The sequence below is a fragment of the Simochromis diagramma genome, unplaced genomic scaffold (assembly GCF_900408965.1).
Source record: "Simochromis diagramma unplaced genomic scaffold, fSimDia1.1 OVJJ01000596.1, whole genome shotgun sequence".
NCBI classification, from domain to species: Eukaryota; Metazoa; Chordata; class Actinopteri; order Cichliformes; family Cichlidae; genus Simochromis; species Simochromis diagramma.
Window position 1 is genome coordinate 17,979,714 of NW_024387245.1, and position 25,670 is coordinate 18,005,383.

The 25,670-nt window shown below is 40.8% G+C and overlaps 1 protein-coding gene across 1 annotated transcript in view; it reads right to left on the reverse strand.

Moving 5' to 3' along the window:
* lpar1 (lysophosphatidic acid receptor 1) overlaps window positions 1-25,269 on the reverse strand; it is a 42,254-nt gene extending 16,985 nt beyond the window's left edge. Inside the window, exons 1-2 of the mRNA XM_040053263.1 lie at window positions 24,798-25,269; window positions 471-1,226 (exon numbers count right to left, since the gene is read on the reverse strand). Coding sequence (XP_039909197.1) covers window positions 471-1,209 — 739 coding nt within the window. The 5' untranslated portion in view covers window positions 1,210-1,226; window positions 24,798-25,269. The remainder of the gene's footprint in view (window positions 1-470; window positions 1,227-24,797) is intronic.
* Window positions 25,270-25,670: the final 401 nt, after the last annotated feature.

The window sequence follows — 25,670 nt, forward strand, 5'->3', positions numbered from 1 at the left end:
CTTGGTATATGCATCTTCTAAAAGAGACATAATTTACTATACTTTAAATCAACAAAACCACATTATTCAAACCACTATGTTTATATATTTTTGCTTGCATATATTTAATTATTTTCATACTCATTTGGCTATTTGCAATCATAAATTTAAAGGTGACTTCATAACTAAAAATCTGAGCATTTTAATAATGATCATGGGGAGCACCACTGACCAATATGATTTACTATATATGAGGTCTGCAGTAGTGCTAGGAGGACATTGTGCTTGGATTCAGTGTTGAATGTAACAGCCTCATAGTTAAACTGATTAACACATGCATCGTTTTGCTGCTGCTGGCGACTTCAAATGTTGGGTCATTGCTACAAAGACAAATACATATATAGGCAGTGGCATCCTGCTAGAAAGTCTAGGTTAGTGACTATCAAGAGATCAACAGCTACAGTACATAGACTGAAAGTGAATGCTCTTACCCAACACAATGACCACAGTCTTCAGAAGAGACATCATGGTATCTCGGTTGCGTCGTGGTCCAGAGCTGTGCCGTGACATCCTCATGGTTCTCTGCCTCACATACACAAAGATGTGGGCATATAGTGTCACCATGACAACAAAAGTCACAAGATTAAACACTGCCCAGAAGACCAAGTAAGAGTTGCTGTAGAGAGGTGCCATGTTGGAGCAAGACTTAATGCTACAGATACAGTTCCAACCTACGCTGGGTATCGCCCCCATGACTATGGACATAGTCCAGATAATGACAATCACAACCACCACGCGCCGGTTGCTCATGCGTGTGTGTAACTGCATGCGGAACACAGTGATGTGGCGTTCAATGGCGATGGCAAGCAGGTTGGCTACAGATGCAGTAAGGCTGGTGTCAATCAAGCCCTGACGCAGCAGCCATGTCGAAACAGTCAGACGCTTTGTGTTTGGTCCCGTGTTGAACATCAAGTAGAAGTACGCCAATCCAGCAAAGAAGTCAGCAGCTGCCAGGTTGGCCATCAGGTAGTAAATGGGGAAGTGGAATCTCCTGTTGACGTAGATGGCGATCATTACCAGAAGGTTGGCGAGCATGATGAAAATGCACACAGTGATGCCAAGGCCCATCACCAACCGGCTGTAGGTGTCCCAGTCGTTAGCAAGAGGCTTGTCGCTGCGGTTGTAGAAAAAGGTGATGCTCTCATTATAGTAGCATTGTTCCTCATCCATGGTTGTAGTGGTGTTTACTAAAATGAGAAAAGACATGGAATACATAAAATTTTCATAGAACACAGTCTTTTGATGTATATTTGAATACCGTAGATTTAATTTCAAAAGGGAGGTTTATTTTTCAGATCCATGGAACTGAGACAACATGCACCACCTCAAATCAAAATCTGCATTATGAAGTCAGTGCTGTTTAACTTTTTTATTGTTTCCTTTACTTGATCACCTCGTGTAAATCACACCTGTGATGTTAAATCATCACAGAAGGAGCATTAAACTAAACAAAGAAACACTTCCACTAAATGTTCAAAAGCATATGTGAGTATTTCAGCTTATCTGATTATCTGATTGCAGTGCTGTGTGAGTGAAACGTGAATCCTTTTCTCAGATTTTATCTTGACAGGCTGATACTTACAGAGGTTTTGCTAGAAATTGTTACAAAACAGTAGATGCAGTGTGATCAAAACGCCTTTGTGTGCTTTAAATGTGAGAATCTGGGCCTATTCATTACAATTTTGATGTGAAGCAATCTAGTATACTAATCTATATCATAAGCATGCTCCATGTTAGTTGTCATCTATAGCAGTCACTATTATCTCATAGAAAACATACACTGTCCAATATACAACCATGTGTAAAATGAAGCCTGTGTTGCCTACAAGTCACAGAAGTTTACAAGTTTACAGAAACATTACACAAAGGTGCTGCGTTTTTTGTGCCTGCAGGCTTGCCTTTTTTTTCATCTGGTTGAGGTTTACTAGTATTTATGCTTAAAAGATGCATGAGGAGGAGACTGAGTGAATGTGTGTGTGAATGGGTGGATGACTGAATGTAGTGCAAAGCGCTTTGGGGTCCTTAGGGACTAAGTATAGCACTATACAAATACAGGCCATTTACCATTTTACCAATTACTGAGAAAATAAGTAGAAACAACAGCATCATCTCTCTCTCTTTCTCTCTCTCTCGCACACGCACACACACACACACACACACACACACACACACACACACACACACACACACACACACACACAAACACTACTCACATGAGTATATGTGTTTGTAATAAAGCTCACACGGATGCTGGCTAGTGTCTCTCATGCACCTAAGACCGGAAACAGGACCTCAGGGCATGAGTAGTCTGTTTGTGTGTGTGTCCTAGAGATACAGACACAAGGAGTACTGGAGAAAAATGAGGGGACAATGACTGAAAGAACAAGTATTGGAAGTTTTGGGTCAAAGGCCGGTGTTTTCTTTTTTGTCTTTCTTTTAAATTTTCTTTTCTTTATCTTCTTCTGTAATCATCCAAATTATCTGAAACCCTTCATGAAAGTGCAAACATGAAGAAGCTCCCCCCCTCCTTAGCTAACTTGCAATTTTGGGAGAAAAAAAATTATTACAACCTTCACCTCTAAAATAGTCACATGAACAATCAAAAATCATCCTGGGAAATGAAGCAATGTTGAAAGCATTGAAAACTTAAGCTTGCCAAAGCTATTTGTTCAAATTCTGCAACTCAACTTGGTAATTTGCTTTTCTGAATGTTATATAATGGAGAGCGAAAACGTTCAGGTCTCACGAATAATTTTCTCAAGACTGTGCAATTGTTCCATAGTGACTCATGCGTTAAAGTATAAGTTTGGTATAAACAGCAGAATGACGGCAGCAAAATGAGCAGTGTGTGATATACCTACATTGCTTAGTTGTGTATTAGACGTTGCAGTGCACCAATGGCAACTTAAAGCTGTTTGCTTAAAGTTGAAACCAGTTAAAGAAAATGCTTTTCTGGATATTTAGATTTCATTTTATTTATTTATCTTTATTTTCTTAAAGACCAATAAAGAACTCCAGCTGCAGCCATATTTGCCTGAAGCACCAGTAAAATGTTATTTTGTTTACTAAAATAGCAGTGGTACATTGTATTAGCAGTATTGGATTATAGCTAGTACTGGACTGTTCCAGGCCTACGGGATGTATCTGCTTCTTAATTTCCAAACACTAACCAGACAGCGTTGGAAAGTAGGGCCTCCTTTTTCAGACATGCTTATTTACCAATGTTTTGTTTTGCTTTTTTAAATGGTTTTGTCTATGTGTAAGCAACGATCATTCCCTGTGTTAATACAGCTCATTTAATACACTCGTGGAGAGACTTATGAAACTCTTTGGCAACTGATTAACTATGGAACCCTTGGACCTTGGTTCACAACTGTTTTCACTACATTAACCACCAATATGTAAACTCACTAGGTCCTTTGAGATTGTCTTCCACTGTTATGCTGATGATCTACAATTATTTACACCAATTTCTGGAGGAAATTGATATGCCTGTTAATTTTGGTGAAAAGATGGTTTTAAATCTTAACTATTACTGAACTAAAACATGGATGGACAGAAAGCATTTATTTATTTATTGTTTAAGAAAACCCTTTTTGTTCATTCAAATAGCTTTCTTTCACCTGAGAAGTTTTGCTAAAATCAGACGTATTTTGTCGTTCAAATATCATGAGGTTCTATTTTATGCCTTTGTGGCATCTAGTTTGGATTATTGTATTGTTTTACTATTAGGATACCCAAAGAAGAGGTATGTTAGAGGTCTGAACGTGGTTTAGAATGCAGCAGCTTGCATTCTTACTGGTTCATCTAAATATGATCATTATACTTCTGCGCTTTGCCTCTCTTAATTGGCTTCCTATTTATGCAAGAGCAGACTTTATATCTGCATAACATTCTTCTTGAAAGTCGAAAAAGCCAGAAAAAACAGGATTTGTTTTGCCCCTTAGCAAGGTAGAGCCATTCATTCATGATTACTATAGTGCAGTGCTTGTTTGCTGCAGCGCAGTCATGGACAGAGCCTGGTCAGTGCACTACATATGGCTTATTTAGGGAGTTCCAAATACACAACAATGACAGTATAGATTACAAGTTTTCCAGTTTTACTACTCTTTACATTCACTGCTGCCAGCTTGGATTAAGTTGTAGTTAGCTCTGTTAGCTCTGGTCTGTGCTTTCTAAAGGACTATGATGGAAAGCACTCTTTAAATAAATATATTGTCTCCTCCTTGTCTGAGCTCGCCACAATATTATTTTTAATAAAGAGGGTTTTTTAATTAACCTGCATAGTTCTTCCATACAAAAATTAAAATATAAAAATTTTAAAATAAATAATATAAGGAAATCATTCAAAGACCAACATTTTAAAAGGACTGACAACAGAAGATGACTTGCAGAGGTATATAGTATACTGAGTCCAGCGAGCAAATCATTTTCAGTGTAGTAATGTGCAGTGTCCAGCCCTGTAAGGAAACTGCATTGTTTATGTTTTTTTAAACCAGGATTCATTTAACCCTCTGGGGTCCACGGATGTGCCAGGGCATCAAAATCACATGACCAATTTAAGACGACACAGCAACAAGATGCAGTCTCCAGCTTGGGTCGAAAGTGCAGACTTCAAACTATATACCAGTTTTTAAATTATGTTGATAGGCCATGTAAAACCGGAGTTATGATTAAAAAAAAAAAAATACACGCAACGTTATTTTCTGAGTGTTTGCTTTTTTGGGGGGGACTGGCACAAATAATTTCTGTGGCATCTTATTTGATGCAGCACACCTGATTGTTCTGTAAATAGTTTTAAATGGTTATATAAAAAACACCTGAGGCATTTGCTGCTTTTTTAGGTAAATAGTACCATATAACTTTGTTGTTTGCAAAACTTGTGCATAATTTTTTAAAAATGTACAATTTGCATTTCAAGTTTTGAAAATGATTCGTTAAACATATTTGTGGTTCTTACAGTAAGATATATAACTTTTTTCTACTCTGAAGTTTTTTGTCTGAATTTAGATCAATTGTGCTAATACACTATGTCAAAATGAAACCATAACTCCAAATTCAGATATGTGAGGTTGTGCTGAAAAGAATGATACAAAACAAGGCAAGATAAACAGTTTTAAAAGGTGAAATGTAGAGGTCAAATCAAAAGTAGTCAAAAACGGCCAATTTTACCCTGGACCCCAGAGGGTTAAATAGAAAGCTGTATGGCCTCATTGCAAAAGAGTGTTATTAGGACATGTGACAATAAAGAAAACATCTGTTTTTGAAGCAAACTGCTAAATTTGCAATACTCCCCCCTTTCCTGTTTGTAATGGGTGTGTTATTTCCTTTTGGTGTCTGTGGAAGTTTTTTGGGTTTTTTTCTTAAAGAAGTGACAGTATCATTCCTGCATCTAATTATTAAGATTTTAATCATTGCTCATGTAAGGCAGTCAGTCAGCAATAAGAAGAGGCATTATGAGGAACAACTAAATGACAGCAACAACACTCATTTAAAAGAAAGTCACAGGGATCGAGTCTCCATTTACAATGACCACAGCGGATGCCCATGTCGTCGTCTGCAGTTTATGGCCATTAAATGTCTGGAGGGAGCAATCAACAGGGCATTAGATGCCTGAGACAAGTCATTATCAAAAGAAAGTGGAGGAAGTGTCAGTGACCTCTCACTTTCATCAGACCTTCGGAGCCTGTGGAAGGAGATCCTGTCATTGTGTATGTATCTGCATACAACAGTTGATAGCTGAATATTGTACAAGACTGTGTAAGAAAAAGGACATAGAATGAGGGGAATTTCGTTTTTTGTTCCTGAACAACACAAAGAACAGTGCAGTGACTTATTTTTCAAGAATTTAAATGTGTTTGAGAGGAAGAGAGGAACGTTTGGGAAGTGTGTAGAAGAGAACAAAATGCTCACTGTGCCCAAGTGTGTGTCGACACACTCTTCATGCTTGTTAGTAATGTGTGATAAAGTCTGGCTGTGCGGAGTGAGAGACTCAGTGTGTGTTTTGTGTGTGTAAGTGTCTAACAGGCTATGAAAGGACCACCCTGGAATCCATAGATGTGAGGTCATTACTCAAGGATCAACAGCAAGGCTACATCCGTATATTGTCAATGTACGCCTAACTGACACATGCATAGGGGCTAGTGTTGTTCTTCACCATTACTTATTCACGCTACAACAAAGTGCTAAATTGACAATAAATGATGCAGCCTTGCAGGGTGAGATAATTTTTCACCTTTGAAAAATTGAGCTACTAATGCTCAATCACAAAACTACACGGTTCCTAGAATATGCATTCAGTACCACATACAATGGATGCTATAGCTTGAAATGAGGTAAACAAAGGACCATAGATTTTTTTTATTACTATTAAAAGATTTATGGAAATCTTCAACACTTTGCTTTAGGTTAGCTGTAATAGAAACGGGCTCATGGCATTTAAATCTGTTAACACACTTTATGGTATTAGTAGAAAAGCACTGAATCAGGACTGCTATGTCAGCATGTGCTACATAGTAAATTGTTTATCCAGCCCATTCTCATTGCAAGGACATTAAATCTGTCATTTTCTCCAAATTACACACAGGGCGTCTTTTCACACGAGTGGCTGTGGACCAGGTTTAGGTAATAGTCACGCAGATCTGTTACATCTGTCAGATACACTAGGCAAATGCCATATTTCAATGTGTTGACTTAATGCTGTGAGCTCAAACCACAATCTTTTACTAAATCTAAGTAGCTTTTAGTGTCTGAAGTGAAAAAAGTGAGTTCAAATCAAACAAATCAGCAAGTGAAAACCAAGCAAAACAAAGTTCAAAAAGTCAAAGCTTCCATACAGGAATCAAACCAGTTTCCTGGCAGACACATCAAGCGCTCGGCCTCTGCTTTTGCTTTTGAACTACACTATGCATGAGGACTATAAAGAAGTAATTCTTGGGTGTTGATTTTCTTTAACAGTTTGTGCTAACACGGCTCTTTTCTGTCAAGATAAAAGAGAAGATTTTGTCAATTTAGCGATTTTTCTACTGGCCTTTTATATTTACATTTGCAGGAAAATGTAAATTAAATGAAGGTTGTTATCAGGTTGTTACCATTGTTACCAAAAAAAATACATAAAGTCATTTGCACTTTGCACTTCATGTTTAGATGCAATCCTCCATATCTGAGCTCCTCAATACTTGTTATTTTAGTGTCTAGTCTAGCTTGTTGCAAACAGCTGGCTGTGTCAAATTCTTTCCTTTGACTTTAATAAAAAACTTCACATAGCACGCACAGAAAAAAGCGTCCACTTACAAAATTCTAAGTTTAATAACAGCAGACTGGTCAGGATCTGATTCTAAATATTGCTGATTTGTGCTGTCTTCACCTGTGACACACAGATTTGAGATTTATACAGCAGAATAATAATGCAGTCCTAATGCTAAACTCCATCTGAGCTGCATCATCTGAAGAACTTACTCATTTTCTAAAGTAAGAATTTTTTCTTGTATCAGAAAATGGAAATTTTACATGTCCTCTTCAACCACACCTGGTTCACTCTGATATTTTCTGAGAGAAATACTTGCCTGAAACCTATGCATATATCAGCTTGTCAAATAACAAATATGCAAAAATCATCTTGTTTCTCATCCTTTTACTACCCATTTGTTTGTGTTATACTTGGTTTATTGCGCTGATCATTATTGAACTGAAGTGGCTGCGAGTTCATAGATGAGCATATTATGATTGGATTATCTGAAGAGCTATCCACTGTAAGTTGAGTTCTTATGCATCACTGCCTCATGCTCATCAGCTGAGCAAATTTGATACTTTGTTTTGTTGTTGGTTTTTTTTTTTTTTTTTTTTTTTGCTTTGTTGTTGTTGTTTTTAATTGGCTCCAAAACAAATGTTGCTTGTGAATGTATTTTGCACTTTTTTAACCACTGTTCTGACAAGTGCCGAGATAAACCAACTTCAGTCACTGCCAGACAAGAAGTCCACTAAACACTTAACAGTAGAGTCTGTTCCCACTCTATGGAAAATGCATCATCCAGCCTTCTGGCTGCTGTTATTGAAATGCACCCCTGAGAGAAATACCTTTAAGAAAATCACCCTCAGATATGATGTTATTCTTACAAAGAACAAGAATTTAGTCTGTTTTAACTAATATTTATTTAGACACACGTTGAGACCAATCACTGATCTGGGATTCCATGCTAAACAACATATAGCCCTCATGGAACTCATGAAAGAGAAGAAAAATTTTATGTATCATACATTGTTTAACCCATAGTGATCTATAACTCACATGTGCATTAAAGGCTGTATATGAAGTATTGTAGTCTACAAATTGTCTCTTTCTTGAATGAGTCTCATTGATGTAGCATTTCACCGGGAAACTTTTCTTTTTATGGAAAAAATGATACATCTTCTAGCTTTGGAGTTCAGACAGAAATATGACCATTTGAAGCTTGTTTATATGTGAGGTCACACACTGAAAAAAAAAAAGCTAATATTCCAAACACGATCCCTGCAGTTTGTCAGTGTTGTACTCCAGAGTGAGCTCCTGGCTCTGAGGTTTTTAACTTTGAGAAAAAGAATTATTTTCATAAAAAGTCACGAAACATGTAAGAATGATTACAGAGAAGCATAAATTATCAGAAAGAAAAGGAAGTCATTTAGTGCACAGCTGGGGTGAAATCATGATTAAAAAAAAATGTCTAACTATTTTTGGTACATAAAATGAATCCTGTGGAGCATTTTTCAAATTGTACTTTGATGTGAATGATTTATGAGACAGGAAACATATGAAAGTGATAAAAAAAAAAAAAAAAGTCTTCTTTGAAAGCTTGCAAGGGGTTCATGAGCTAAGGCTCTTCTCTATTTGTTTATTTAATGCACACCTCACAGTAGTAAGTGAACACCTTCCCTCTTTTCCAGTTTCTAACATTAACAATGTCAGCTATTAAAATATTATATATACTTGCAATATAAAGAGACTTCACTTAGTCTGAGTGAGTTGCTGTTGACCCTTACTTTGCACCTACTCTACTGCTAAGCTAACTAGCTGTTTTCCACAGAGTTTGTAGGTTGCATTTTATAAACTACTGTTACGTTCCCCCCGAAGGGGTCTAGGCATGCGAGTGAGGGGGCCAGTAACAAATGAGTCCAGAAACAGAATGAAAAGGAAAACAGACAGAGTTGTTCTGTATTAATATAGTTTTTATTACAAATGATATAGGTTTATTACAAATGACATTAACTTAAAGAGCCGGCAACACCGTTTTACCAATAATGCCAAAGAAACAAAGGAAACACTCGCAGCAACAAAAGACAAGAAGACTACTAAACAAAAAAGGGAGGCACTTCCCACACTTCCTACCCTACTCCTCACCACGGGGAGACACTCTCAGGGCCCACAAGCCCATCTACTCACTAGTCAGAAAGAGGCTGTCTGTCCAAAACCTAGCACAAAAACCGTGTAGAGCCACAGAGGGAAAAAACCACCCTGCTCACAGCTCATCCCCAGTTTAAATAGCCTCAGAGGTGATTGCTGACTGGAGTCAGGTGGCAAACGAGGCTAATCAAAAGCAGCTGTGTCCTGGGGAGAGAGGAGAGTGAGAGAGACAGGGGGGTAGGAGTGGCAAGAGAGGAGGAGGCGGGGAGAGCGGGCAAACACTCCACCCACACACTCCCACAGCCTCACAGGATGTAACATTCCCCCCCTCCCTTACATTAAAGCTCTACCAAAACAACAACAACACCTTATCGCGAGCTGCGTGAGAGTGCATCAGCCACTATATTGTCAGTACCTTTCTTGTGTATGATCACCAGATTATAATCCTGGGCCAGGAGTGCCCAGCGCATCAGTCGCTGGTTGTGGTTGTACATCCGGTTCAGAAAAACGAGGGGATTGTGATCTGTGAAGACTGTCACCGGGGAAGTGCTGGAGCCCACATACACTTCGAAATGCTGCAGAGCTAGAAGCAGAGCTAAGGCTTCCTTCTCTATGGTAGAGTAGTTCAGCTGATGGTGTTTGAACTTCGCAGAGAAATAACAGACCGGATGGCGCACACACCCTCCTCATCATCCTGCAGTAGAACTGCTCCGGCTCCGGTGGCACTGGCATCGACCTCTAGCATAAAGGGTCGAGAGAAGTTAGGAGCCGCCAACACAGGGGTGCTACACAGGAGAGATTTTGCCGACTCAAAGGCATGCTGGCACTCAACTGACCATTCAAAAGGCACCTTTGGGCTACACAGTTTGGTTAGCGGAGTCACGACCACAGAAAAGTTCTTACAGAAACACCGGTAATATCCGGTCATACCTAGGAACCGCCTTAGTTCCCGTCTGGTGGTTGGACTCTGGTAGTCCAGGATTGCAGCAATCTTCGCCTCCACTAGGCGGACCTGTCCAAACCCCACCTGCTTACCTAGGTAAGTGACGGTTGCCTTACCAAACTCACACTTAGCAAGATTGAGGGTCAACGAGGCCTCGGCTAGCCGCTGAAACACTGTCCTCAGAAGGGACATATGATCTGCCCACGTGTCTGTGTATAGCACTACATCATCTAGATACACATTGCACTGGGGCACATCTCCCAACACCAACTGCATCAGACGTTGAAAGGTAGCTGGGGCATTTTTCATGCCAAAGGCCATTACTGTGTATTGCATGAAGTGGTCAGGGGTGACAAATGTAGAAATATCTGAAGCTCTGGAAGTGAGAGGCACCTGCCAGTAGCCTTTAAGGAGATCAAGTTTGGTGATGAATTTGGCAGGGCCGATGCTGTTGATGCAGTCTTCCATACGAGGAAGCGGAAAAGAGTCAGAGACCGTTACAGCGTTTACCTTCCGATAATCTGTGCAGAAACGGGGTGTGCCATCAGACTTAGGCATTAGTAGACATGGGGAGCTCCAGGGGCTACAACTAGGTTGTGCCAAGCCGTTTTCTACTAAGTACTCAACTTCCTTTTTCATCACCTCACTTTTGGCGATGGGGCAACGGTATGCATGCTGCTTGATTGGGGCTGCGTCCCCAACATCAATGTCATGCTCACAAACGTTGGTACGCGAGGGTACGTCACTAAAGAGAGATGGGTAGGAGTGCAACAAGTCAAGTACATCTTTACACTGGGACGGAGGAAGGTGAGACAGGTTGGCCTCAGCCTTAGCTAAAAAAAAAACAGAATTTGACAACCTGCCCACATTGCTGTCCCTCAGAAAGGGTACCCAGATCATCATCACCCTTAACTTCTACACTTGGCAGGGTAACAGGGACTGAACCAGGGACAGCTGTCCCAGCAGTGTCTGATGATTCTGTCATGCTGGTGTCTCTGGTATGGTATGGTTTCAACATGTTAACATGGCATAGGCGAGTCTTCCTTCTGCGTTCTGGGGTGTTGAGAATATAGTTTGTGTCAGACACTTTTTTCACTATCGCATAGGGGCCTGAGAAACGAGCCATGAGGGCAGAAGTAGGCACGGGCAACAACACAAGAACTTTGTCCCCAGGCTGGAACTGTCTTTCCACTGCTTTTTGATCAAATCATTTTTTCATGTTTGCCTGGGATACACAGAGAGCCTCTTTTGCTAACAAAGTAGCCCGTTGCCACCTGTCCTTGCATGTTTTTACAAACTCCACCACATTAGTTTTAGGCACACAACCGCTGAGAAAACTCTCCTTCAGCACCTTTAGTGGACCCCGCACATCATGTCCAAACACCAGGGTAGCTGGGCTGAACCCCAAAGACTCCTGCTTCGCATCACGTATAGCGAACAATATAAAAGGGACCCCTTCATCCCAGCTTTTTCCTGTGTCATGGCAATATTTACTCAACATTGCTTTGAGAGTTTGATGCCACCGCTCAAGTGCACCTTGTGACTCTCGGTGATAAGCACTAGACACAGAATGAGAAACTTCAAAGGACTGTAAAGTCCGTTTAAAATCCCTGGACATGAAATTGGTATCCTGATCTGTCTGCACAGTTTTCGGGAGGCCAAAGGTGGTAAAGAATTTGACTAGTGCTTTGGTAATGCTTGCTGTAGTGATTCTCCGCAGCGGAATTGCCTCGGGGAATCGAGTGGACACACACATTATGGTTAACAAGAACTGATTCCCTGCCCGCGTCTTTGGTAAGGGGCCAACACAGTCTACCAGGATATGCTCAAATGGTTCACCGACAGCAGGGATAGGACGTAGAGGGGCAGGGGGCACCGCCTGGTTCGGTTTACCCACAAGCTGGCAAGTGTGACAGGTGTTACAAAACTGCACTACATCTGCTTTCATTACCGGCCAAAAGAAATGCTGCAGTATACGGTCATACGTTTTAGTGACACCCAAATGACCTGACCATGCATGATCATGTGCTAACTGTAGCACATGCCGCTGCAGACTTGTTGGAACCACCATCTGCCGCACTGCGCTCTAGTCTTCTCCAGGCCTTGGGGTCCACTTGCGCATCAATAAACCTTCCCAAACGAAAAATGTCTGCTTCTTGCTCCCCTCACCACCCTTATCCTGAGCTGCAGCGGTAAAACACTTAACTAATGAAGGGTCTTCTTTCTGAGCCTTCACAAGTGCTTCCCAGGTGAGCGGAAAAGGAGCTCCAGACTCAGGAGCTGGCTCAACCACACTTTGAGCCGACTCTAAGGCTCCATTATCTCCCTCATCAGTACAGGGCATCACATCCTTCTCTAGAATAGATCCAATCACTGATTCTGACAAATCAACCCCCCCACCTTGTTGCTGGGCACGTGAACGAGTCAGAACGCTCACCGTGAACACATCCGGGTGCTGCTGGCTGAGGGCATCTAACACAGGCTCCATAACAGGATTGATGGTCACCTCAGGGGTAGGATAAACTTTCCCACCCGCGATATCATTTCCCATTATAAAATCCACCCCATTAATTGGGAAAGAAGGCCGCACACCCACTGAGAAGGAACCACTCACCAGCTCACTCTGTACCCAAATACGATGGAGGGGAGCAGGCACAAAACTCATCCCAACACCTCTTACGATGATGCTAGAGTCACAGTCAGACTTCTCATTAAATTCAAGCACACTAGCTAGTATGAGGGACTGAACCACCAGTATCACGCAGAATGGTCACTTCACGCTTATCCTCGGTCTTACCAGAAAGCGAAACTGTCCCCTTAAAAATGAAGGGCTTAAAACACTCATCCGGGGTCTCAGGGGAGGGGGGCCTACTGACAGGAGGCATGGTTTTAATCAGCCCGACCCCTTTTGGTTTACGTGAAGTAGAGACTGTTTCAGTTTATAAGCTTCACAATCTGCGATCAAGTGGCCAGACTTAAAACAGAAAAAACACTTTCGGTCTGCCTTGGGACGAAACCCAAGTACCTCACTCTTTGGGTGCGGTGCAACTGGCACCTTGCTAGCCTTCACTGGGGCATCGCGCCGGTCATACCTACTGACACTGGTTTTATGGACGAGCGCGAACTCATCAGCCAGCGTCGCAGCCTGCTGCAGCGAGGAAGCCTTCTGTTCATTAATATATACTGCAATGCGCTCAGCAATGCAGTTCTTAAATTCCTCTATGAGCATTAGTTCCCGGATCGAAGCCAGGTCAGTGGCTTTGCAGGCACACCACCGATCGAAAAGAACACCTTTTCCCCCTGGCGAAATCAAGATAAGACTGACCCTGTCCCCTTTTCAACCCCCGGAAACGCTGCCTATAGGCTTCTGGGACCAGCTCATAAGCCAGCAGGATAGCAATTTTCAGCTTGTCATAGTCCAAGCTGTCCTCAGCTGACAATGAGGAACAAACTTCTTGAGCCTTACCTGCCAGCTTACATTGGAGCAAAATGGCCCACGAATCCCGTGGCCAGTGCAAGGCCGTGGCTATTCGTTCAAACGACTCGAAGTAGCTGTCGACCTCAGTGTCACGGAACACCGGAACCAGACGACTATTTTTCCCTACATCAAACGGTGTGTCTGCCTGACGAATGGAGGCAGTCGGAGGAAGAGAAGCCTGCCGGAGTTCCAGCTGTCGCAACTTAACAGCTGTCTCCGCCTCCACCTTTTTCAATTCGACCTCCCTGGCTCTGGCAAGCTCTGCGTCTAAACGCCTAAGCTCCAACTCCTTCTTTAGCTGGAACTCCCTCTCACGATCCTCCTTTTCCAACTGGAGACGAGCCAGGCGTACACGGAGCTTAGCATCCTGCTTCGAGCCTACACTTGATTCAATGGAGAGAGGTTCGAAGCGAGGCAATGTCATGGCTTTGTCCTCAGGCAGCCCCTGAGCAACAGGTGTAGACACCAATGGACCTACAGCTTGAGCTGGCACCTGCGGAACAGGCTGAGATGCTACACCATGCTCAAGTGGACTGGCAGACACTGGCAAGGCCACTATCCCTTTCTCCACCAAGCCAGACACGAGCAGCTTTCAGCTCAGCCTTACGCAGAGCTGTGGAGACAGAAATGCTATAAAATGATGCCACCTCATGCAAATCCCTCTTCCTACAGGCGCCCAGTTGGACAAGCGAGGAGTTTTCCTTAAACACGGCAATATCAAAGGTAGCCATTAAATCTAAAACAAAAACTACCTGAGGCTAACAATAACGACAAAGAAGCACCACCTCCAAAACTCAGGTGGGAAATGTGTGGCCGCAGGTTAACCAATAAATAAAAATACCACCGACCCTCTCCCCAGACCTACCTACTAAAATTTCAGCCTAGTTAGCTTCTGGAGTGTACCAAGCTCGAGGCAACTTTAAAGGCTAAGCATCAAGTGCACAAAGCACCGACAAGCCTACCCCCGACAGGGAACTAATCCCCACCCGGGATTACTCCGAAAATAATAAAGGCAAATTAAAAAATGAGTGCCTGAAGGAGGAGCTTACGCTCAGCTAGACACTCCCCTTTGCTAACTGGAGAGAGAGCACAGCAGATACCATACAACTAAACAGGCCACCGGCAAACAACTCACTAAAACTCAATTGCTGTTCCTTCCATTCAGATCCCGGACGAGCCCCCACATTGTTACGCTCCCCCCGAAGGGGTCTAGGCATGCAAGTGAGGGGACCAGTAACAAATGAGTCCAGAAAGAGAATGAAAAGGAAAACAGACAGAGTTGTTCTGTATTAATATAGTTTTATTACAAATGATATAGGTTTATTACAAATGACATTAACTTAAAGAGCCGGCAACGCCGTTTTACCAATAATGCCAAAGAAACAAAGGAAACACTCGCAGCAACAAAAGACAAGACTACTAAACAAAAAAGGGAGGCACTTCCCACACTTCCTACCCTACTCCTCACCACGGGGAGACACTCTCAGGGCCCACAAGCCCATCTACTCACTAGTCAGAAAGCGGCTGTCGCTCCAAAACCTAGCTCCAAAACCTAGCTCCAAAACCTAGCTCCAAAACCTAGCTCCAAAACCTAGCTCCAAAACCTAGCTCCAAAACCTAGCTCCAAAACCTAGCTCCAAAACCGTGTAGAGCCACAGAGGGAAAAAATCACCCTGCTCACAGCTCATCCCCAGTTTAAATAGCCTCAGAGGTGATTGCTGACTGGAGTCAGGTGGCAAACGAGGCTAATCAAAAGCAGCTGTGTCCTGGGGAGAGAGGAGAGTGAGAGAGACAGAGGGGGTAGGAGTGGCAAGAGAGGAGGAGGCGGGGAGAGCGGGCAAACACCCCACCCACACACTCCCACAGCCTCACAGGATGTAACAACTACATATTGATCAAAAATGACTAAAATGGAGGAATTTTATTTCATACTATGTATCATGGTATATGGCATGAATCACTATGCAAGGCTACCCATATGTTTGGAAATGTACTTCAAATGGGTTCAAAAAGTATTTTTTTTCTACATTTCAATGCATTTTAGATTATCTATAGGAAATATTTGGTTGCAGCTTGATTATTGGGAATTTTAAATGTGTGTTTAATCCATGTTCAACTCAAACATGAAACTGAAACCAAAAAGTCTCATAACTTCCCACGGTTCTTCCATCCCTCACCTCCAAATCTCTTTCCTTTTCTCTTTCCACCTCTGTGTCCCCCTCTCCTATTTGCCCTTGTGCTCATCTTCTGCAATCTTTTTCTTCTCAGATTTCCTCTCCTGTTGCCTGCTTCTTTTCCTCCAGCTCCCTCCTCCCATCTTTGCCAACTCTCCACACAATGTGACCATTGTTTCCATCTCTCCCACCCCAGAAAGCAGAGACGCTGGGCTTCTACAAGCTAGCATGCACACAAACACTCAGCCACATAGGCTTTCATTCTCTAACTTTATCTTTATCATTACAAACCACACACACACGCACACACTTGCACATACACTCAAACAGTTGCTGCGTACCGACAGAACTCGGAACAAGGATTGGATTGAGAGCCTGTGTTGAGTCATGAGTGACTGCAGGCGTGACCGGCTGATTCACAGCTCATCAGACGATGATACCCTTCGAACCACTTCCATCACAGCACACATGGCCCCAAATGGTCATTATACTGGAATAGAATAGAATAGAATAGAATAGAATAGAATAGAATAGAATAGAATACTACACCTTTGTAGGACTATTAGTGTAATCAAGCACCACAATTGCATAAATAAACAAGAATGCAATTCAGTAGTGAAATACATAACCAACATTGTTGGCTTGCTTTAATTGTTGCTTTGTTTATCTCAAAAAGAGCTCTCTGGTAGTGATATGAATGCATTTAGAAAATGTAGGAGCTTCAAACATACACAATATTCTTTAGTGACAAAAACCACACTAAACAGTGATAGGCTAAATAAATCGAGTATACTATACATAATATTGAACAGAATTTTCTACCAAAACATTATGGCAGTAAAATAAATAAACAAATAGTGCATTTTAAAAGATGAAAAATCATATTTCAGGCATTTCAAGGAGCAGCGTTTCATCACACCACCAACAGAAGCACATTGGGAACGGTTACTCCTGGATGCACTGACAAAATAATGTTTCATTTCACAAGGAGAAGGAGTTAACTTCTAAATTACATAGAGAGAGGCGGCTCGGTTTCACAGTGGCTTTCGGTTTTTCCAAAGCCACTGACAGCAATTTGTTATTTCTAAATAATGGGCAGAATCATAAATAACATATAAAAGCTGTTTTAATTTGGCTATAAATTCTCACAGGGATCATAGCTTTGGAAAGTCTAGTGACAACCAAAATCCAACTCATTAGTTATTATCTATGTGGTGGCATATAATGCAGCTTTTCATTTTGGAACTGTCATGTAACTCAGATTATTAGCTTTAAGATCTTTCTCATCTGTCCCACATGTTTAGGTAGAGCAAATCTTTATGCTAGAAGGCATAAAAAGGGGAATCTGCTATTAAAAATCCTCCTTCTTACAGTGGTTTAAGATATATTTTTAAAAAGAAACTGTGAAAGAAAGAAAAAGATGCTTAAAATAGATGAATAATTGATGGACGGTTGTATGAATGCATTTAAAACAGTCTAAGAACCATTTATAACAAGTGGTTTTATTATAATAACTGAAGTATTTAACAATGACTGGATTACATTTTTTTTTACCTAAACAGTCACTACCATATGTATCAGTTTGTTTTTATTTTTGTTTTGTTTTTTTCTGGATTTTATTAACGGGCATGTTCTCTAATGAAATTGCACTATTAGAGCCAGATTCCACAAATTACATCACCGGAGCTCAGATGCAATATGGGATTGCGTCAGTGTGGTCTGCAGAGATTTCAGGGTTTGACTCAAAAGTGTTCTTCAAATTCATCACTTTAATGACCTGGCCTGTCAAAACCATTAATGCACTGCACTGAATAAAAACAAATGTGTGCATGTGGTCATAATTTGAAATGATAATTAATTTGTGTATATATCTAGACTTACATATGCATAAATGTATGTATATGTCTGTATCTTCATCTGTGTATGCTCATTGGATACCTTTTTTATTGGATACCAGATCCCATTTTGTCTTCCAAGCTGCCTTAATCCTTCATGGCTGAGATTCAACAAGGTCCTGGAAACATTCCTCAGAGATTTTGGTCCATAGTACCATGATAGCATCACACAACTGGTACAGATTTTTCAGCTGCACATCCATAATGGGAATATCCCATTCCACCACATCACAAAAGTGCTCTGTTGGATTGAGATCCAGTGACTGTGGAAACCATTTGAGTACAGTAAACTCATTGTCATGTTCAAGAAACTCGTTTGAAATGATTTGAGCTTTGTGGCATGGAGTGTTATCCTACTGGAAGATTGGTAAACCATGGTCATAAAAGGCTTTAAGAGAAAAGTCTGGCCCTACCATCGAAATGATCCAGGGGAAATTAAGACTTATCACACTAGGTAACATTTTTACAATCGTCTATTGTCCAATTTTGGTAAGCCTTATTTGAATTGGAGGCCTGGTTCCTATTATAAGCACACAGGATGGACATTTGGTATGGTACCTTTAAGGTTTGATGTGTTGTGCATTCAGAAATGAGTATCTTCATATCTCAGTTGTAACAAAGGGTTATTGGAGTTTCTGTTCATTTCCTATCAACTCAGTCATCTACCACACACTGGATATATTCTTTTACTTGGGTCATTTTCTGTAAACAGTAGAAACGGTTGTGCGGGAAAATCCCAGTAAATCAGCAATTTCGGAAATGTTCAGACCAACTCAAGTGACACCAACAACCACATTCATTGCGGGGCGATCGTGGCTCAAGAGTTGGGAGTTTGGCTTGTAATCGGAAGGTTGCTGGTTCGAGCCCCGGCTTGGGCAAGACACTTCACCCATTGCCTACTGGTGGTGGTCAGAGGGCCCGGTGGCGCCAGTGTCCGGCAGCCTCGCCTCTGTCAGTGCGCCCCAGGGTGGCTGTGACTACAATGTAGCTTACCGTGAATGTGTGTGTGAATTGGTGGATACAGGCCATTTACCAGTCAAAGTCACTTCATTGACCTTTCTTCCCAATTTTGATGCTCACTTTAGCAGGTTATCTTGACTATTTCAGCATGTTTGATTTGCTGCCATCTATTTGGCTGATTAGATACTTCCAGTAACACTATGAGTAATGTGGGAGTCATTTCAATCAAAATATGTCCTTTGAAATACAATGAAACATTAAGTTTTTGTACAAAGTATCAGTATCGGATCAGTATCGTCGATACCACCCTGAATTTTACTTGGTATCAGATCGGAAAGGAAATCAGTGGTATCGCACATCACTACCAGGAACAAAAAAGACAGGTAATATTTCTCATATGTTAGCTTCTCTTCATTGGCTCCCTGTTAAATTCAAAATTCAATTTAAACTCCTTCTGATTACATACAAAGTCTTGAATAAGCAGGGCTCCTCATATTCTAAAGACCTCATTGCATTGTTTTAAAAGAGCATTTCACTCTTCGACTGCATTGAATTATACTACTTTAAAATGCTATGTAACATCTGAAAAAAGGGTTAGTGTCATTGTTTCACTTCAAAAAGAGCGTGGTGAAGTACAGAACCAAATAATCATACTAATACAGAACCCCAGAAAGAGTCATGATTTGTGCTGGGTTGAAAAATTATTTCCTCATTATGGTGTTTCTTAGTTCCTCTTTCTTTCATGCATGACAGACACCTTTCAGATGATTTTAACCGTCTTCTGCCTCAAAGCCACACATGATCTGTTACAAGGAAGTTAATGAGTGGTCATTAGAGAAATAAGTGGTAAGTGCAGGATCTATGTCTTGAACCATGTTAGCATTAGAGCCACTGAATGTGTTTATCTCTAACTGATGTGGTCCAGTGTCTGGCAGCACGAGCCTACAGTACTGCACCATTGTGGGTTGAGCTCCTGACAATGTAAACATCACATGGATGAACACTTGGCTTTTGGTCACACTGACCATTATCCTTTTAAGCCCTTAAAGCCTGCCTCTCAATAAAGAAGAACTTGTAAGTAAAGTGGTAACATAATATGACTGTTCCATATTTTGGAGAGCCAAAACATGTACTGTATGCATCCAAAACACTTTGCAGTAAATACACATCTACCCTTTGTGCAAGTGATTGTGTATTCTAACCTAATTCATGTAATCTTTCTGGGTAAATATTGGGTCCATTTTCTTTTCTGTTAGCACTAGCTAAACTGTGGAATGAAAAAACAATACCTTACATGATGACAGCATAATAATATGTACACACTGATAGTTGTGAGCAGTTTGTGTATAGATTTACCAAACTGTGCAAATCTGCTTTCTTTAAATATTTATGAATGTTTCCAGCATGCCATGACGTTATCTGAAGTTCGTTTGGAATATACAGTAACTACATTAACATCAAATATATTTACTTCCCAAAACAACATTCATTGTGTATCACTGTAGCCATGCAACCACAGTAGTGTTAATCTGACAGCTGTCAGTTTCCTGTCAAAACCACAATTTCTTTTTTCCATTTATCTAAGGTAAAAAAATGAATTGTAAAGGTAGAAGATGGCAACAAACCTCCCTGTGGATAAACAGAAGAAATGGCTACATACATTGAGAAAAACAAATGACTGCTTCCAAATAAGTAGTTATGAGCAAATTCTATCAAAGTCTATCTATTAAAAGCCAAAGGTAATGTTTTCAGAAGATGAGGTATACAGCTATAATTACTTGATCCCAGAACCAAGAACAAGCTGAAGTTTGAGAGATATTTTCAGATATTGTTTATGTTATTGACAGTAACTGATAATAAAATATATCACAACTACTGTATTCATTTTAGATTTAAGGTCCTTATTGCATCATTTTTTTAAATTTTGATTAATTAACTTCACAGTAATGTTCAAAGACTGTGCAGACACTGAGGAGCATAATATCTGTAATTCATGTTAATAAGAATGCATGTGTATGTAAGTAAAAGTCAAGATAACTTCAGAGAGAGTATCAGTGATTCTAAAACCATTTATAACTATTTGTTCTATCTTGTGTATATTTTTTATAGCTGTGAACAGGTCAAAGCCTATTTTGAATTACTTCCCTGTTTAAATGGCCCTTGAAGAAATTTCTTTTCTGCAGCAACTGCTCACACATTCATGCAGGTTGCTGCATTAATGTGGAAACAATCTGGACCTATGGAGTAAGAATGGGTGGAATGCAGTTCCTTAGAATAGGGGGAGGCAAAATCAGGGTTCCAGTAATCACAACACAGATGTTTCAAGAACCCAGGCTTTTGATGGATGTCAAAGCTCATGACGGGAAACATAAAGCAGTCATCTTCAGGGGGAGACAGTAAGTCTTTGCAATGGGAGTTCTGTTTAGTTTGATAAAAGAGGTCAGAAGTCAAAAGAATCAACTTCTCTGGAATGACTTTCAGATGAGTATGTTTCTGTAACCCCATCAAATCTATCAACAACAACTTTAAGGGCTAAGAACCGGAGGTGCTTCTCTGAGCCTCTTTGCTTTACCCATATTTTAAGTGCACTTGACTGTGAATAAAAATGTTTGTGGCCTATATATATCTAAATCTATATATAGACAAAGTATCATTCAACAAAAGCACTCAAACACTGTCACTTTAAATCATCATCAACTGTTTTTTAATACAATGGCATCATAAGTCTTTTACACTTATCTGTTTTTTTTCCTGCTTGTTGTATGACACTATCATCTCTCACTTTCTCTTTTCCCGAGTTATGTCTTAATTTTTACAACACTCTACAGTAGCTGTGTAAGTTGTAAAATGTTGCACTAAATTAATTTGGTTTGTGTGTCACAGAGTGCTGCAGCTACTTGAAAATGTTATTTTTGTTACCATAAGATGATGCTAAATGAAAAAAAGCAGATTTATACAGTTGTTGTTTTTTAAATAAGTACTTGAGAATGACTTAAATAAGCTATATCGAGAGTGAACAAATTGACCTAGTTCAGTAAATAAGAACTATGTGGCTCACTACACTACTGAAGAATTTCCCAGAAAAGAAATGTCCAAAAAATGTGAGATTTTGTATATATGACAATAATCGAACCACTGTGCTTGTGGGATTGATCTCCTGTTTCTTAGTTTTTTTATGATCAGATTAAAATCTAACTTATCCACACTATCCATCAAATAAGTAAATAAAACTAAATCGATATTCAACAAACTATTAAAGAGAAATCTTTCATTCTGGTGTCTTAAGGCTGTAAGAAATGTCGAGAATGTCGAATCCATGATTAAAGTCGCTTCAAAGGCTACGTCCACACTAGCCCGGTTGGATTTGAAAACGGCGTTTTCGTCTGAAAACGCTCCGCGTCCACACTAGCGTTTTCAGTCGTTTTCACAGAGTTATGCGTCCACATCGAAAACGCTTACGTTCTAGTCCTGCGCATGCGCAAATGCGAGTGAGAATTAAAGAATTTGAAGAAAAGCTATCTGGAGCATGTACAAACTGATATTAATCTTTTTTAGGGCTGTCAAAATTGAGAGCAATCAAAACAACTGCTGTACAATGCCCTCCGCTATCTTTGTTTAATTGGTCACATGACTGCATCACATGACTAAAACGCATCATCGTTTAAGAAAGTCTGCGTTTTCGAGTGTCCACACTGTGAAGGGACAGCTCCGTTTTGAAATGTATTCGTTTTCGAGAGCGTTTTCAAAACGCTGCGTTTTCCTTGGGGAAAATGCCGTCTCAGTGTGGACGGGAGGCCAAAACGAAGAGAAAACTATGCGTTTTCAAACAAAAACGCATTAGTGTGGATGTAGCCAAAGTCATTTGAAATCTCTCTTCAGGAGTGCTAATGGTCCTATCACTCGCTTTAGCATCAAAGACCCCCTGAGACCTGTGACAGCGGGTGGTAGGTAAGCAGTGGTCTCACTCTCTCTTGTGAATACACAAATAAACACACCCACTCAGACACAGAGACACCATTTGAGTCCCAAATTAGTGTTAATCAGGAAACATCAAAAGGGAGTGACAGCATGTATCAAGCACCGTTTTTCCCTTACAGCAGACCTTCTCAATCAGTTCAAATTTACTTTGATGACACAGAAACCCTGCGGTCTTATCACATATCTTGGGTGCATGTGGAAACTTTGATAAAAATAAAAGGAAGGTCATGAACTTAATAAACTGTTCTGGTCAAGTTTCAAGGTTTTTTGGTGGGTGTATAACATTCTTCAAAACAATAATAATACTTTAGAAGGAATAGGCATATAATGAGCAAACTGCCAATAACAGGAACTAAAAGGAGCCAGTAAAACGCATCACATCAGCAACACAGCTGTGAAGTCTTTTGTCACTTTCCAAGCAAGAACACAGCCAACTGTGTTTATTTGAATGCATGACCCAGGCTAAGGTAACAGAAATCCATCCCTGAGGTCTGTGGAGATTGATGACAAACCAGATGTGTGTGGCTCAAAAGAGCTCTTTCAGGAAACATAAAAGTACTCAGTTATGCCTTTTTATCTCTTGTATAGATGTGAAATGGTTCATCTTCAAATGGAAATTTGCCATGGGGAGTTTTGACTAAGAAAACTCAAGTAAGGACAGAACTCAATGGCTTTATTTCACCCTATATCATCAAGAACATCTTAACTCAGCTTAATTGTTGGGCAAGTTAAAGTTTGAGCAAACCTGTTCTAAATTAAGTCCCACGGGTCTCAAGGGAGATTCAGATTTTTCCATTAAGAGTGTTTCACAGTGCCAATAACAGAAACAGAGCTTTTAAGACGTGCTTTTGTCCGATAACAGTCAGCAAGGTCCCCACAAGAGCTGTTTCATGTATATTTATCTCCAGTTTGTTATGCATGACTTATTATGACTAACAGACAAACAACACAGCATCTGATCAGAACCTGTCAGATGAAAAAAAAAAAAAAAAAACCCAAGCATTCCATCCCAGTTGGTCTTAAGATGTTGGAATTATTGCTCCTTTTGACTTTTAGACTACAAGTTGGACCTCTGAGCTATCCATCTCTGCCATAACAGGTGAAGCCTGTGTACCCTAAATTCATACAGTTAAACTTAACTATCTTGTGTTCGATAAATAACTAAATCACTTTGTTTCCCGAAGGTGTTACTAAAGTCTGCTAAAATTGTAACAGTTACGGTTGATTTTTAGGGCTTGAGTAGGGTGGATTGACGCCTGCCGGCAGAAGACAGAGTCAAGGCGTTTTCTTTGGAAATACGCCAGCACTACAAGAAATGCTTCAACATGCTGCTGGTGGTTTGGTCATCTGTAATACTCACACTGACAGCACAAGTGTTTTCTCTTGAATAACCGATGCTGGTTAGAATGAGTTTAGATTTGATTTGGGGGAGGAAGACTCAGAGATTCGATAAAGAAATCTAAAATAAGATCATAAGAACACATTCTCTATAACGAGATCAGCGTGGAAAATCTAAACAGATGTCAGCCTTTATAAACTCCTACACCCAACGCCCATTTATTTTTTTCCTCTCACTCCCATTTACAAGTGTTGTTCCAATCCCAGAGTTTGATAAAGAGCCCAGTTCTGGCGCAACAAGTCCTTCATTCCAGCCGCGTCCCTGTTCTCACATCCTCTATAGACGCACAACTGCGCGTCTCCCGTTGAAATAACGGTGCGCTGAGGGGCTCCGGGCATCTGCTAATACCATCAAAGCCTTTATCTGAACTGACTGCTCTATCGCCACGTCTACGTGGCAGGTATACTTTTGATTATGAAAAGATGCCCACTCTTAGGCATATGTGCATAGTGAGACAGCGGTCCACATAAACCTATACATGTACCCCCTCTATGTAACAAATGTTAAATTGTGGGGAAATCTCTCAACAGTGAGGGTAAGATATCAAATACTTACAGTGTCCTGCATGCAGTGAGAGCAGTGGGTAGGTGGTTTAGCTTACTCCCTGACTGGTTCCTGGATGTCCAACTCAAGTTTGATCCGGAGTGTCTAAAATTCCTCCAACAGACAACTCATACAGACTTTGCCTGCGCAACTCTGAAGTCAACGCCGCAGCGGTGTAATATAAGATTTAAAATCCAACATGCAGCCAGGTAACCCTTTCATTTTATGTCCGTGCAGGGAAAAAAAGCGAAAGATCGGTCAAATTTTCCCACCGCTATGTCCCGATTTTGTTTGTTTTTTGGCTTTGTTGCTTTTTGGCTGTTTTTTTTTTTTTCAAAAATGCAAGTTGTTTTAATTTCCCCCCAGATGTCGAAGCCTTTGCGCTCTCTGCTTCGTCTCCGTGCCTCTCTGTGCTGGCGCGGCTCTCTCCTTCTCTCTCTCTCTCTCCCCCTCTCTGTCTCTCTGGCCGACAGACTGCCACACAGACTGCACAGGACGGGACCTTTGTCCGCATGTGACGTCACTCACACGCACAAGCCGACACGCTGATAGAAATGCCATATCTTTTATCAAGACAGGACGTTTACAAACAGACTACATGCACATTGCAATTTTATTTAGAGAACAGGGTGACACACAGTTACAGCTAAAACCTGCAAACATGGTGATGGCTGCACACTGAAATACAGTGCACAGAATACACAAGCAGCTTTAATACAGCTGAGTGCGTCACATAGCACTGTCTGCTCCATTCCCACAGCTTAGACTAAGTAGTTTCTTGAAATGTCCCTCTATAATCCAAGTGCAAACAATATATACCCACAGGTACCATAACCGGAGATTTTTCTTTGTGTCTTGATCTCGACAGATCAAAGTGAATTTTAT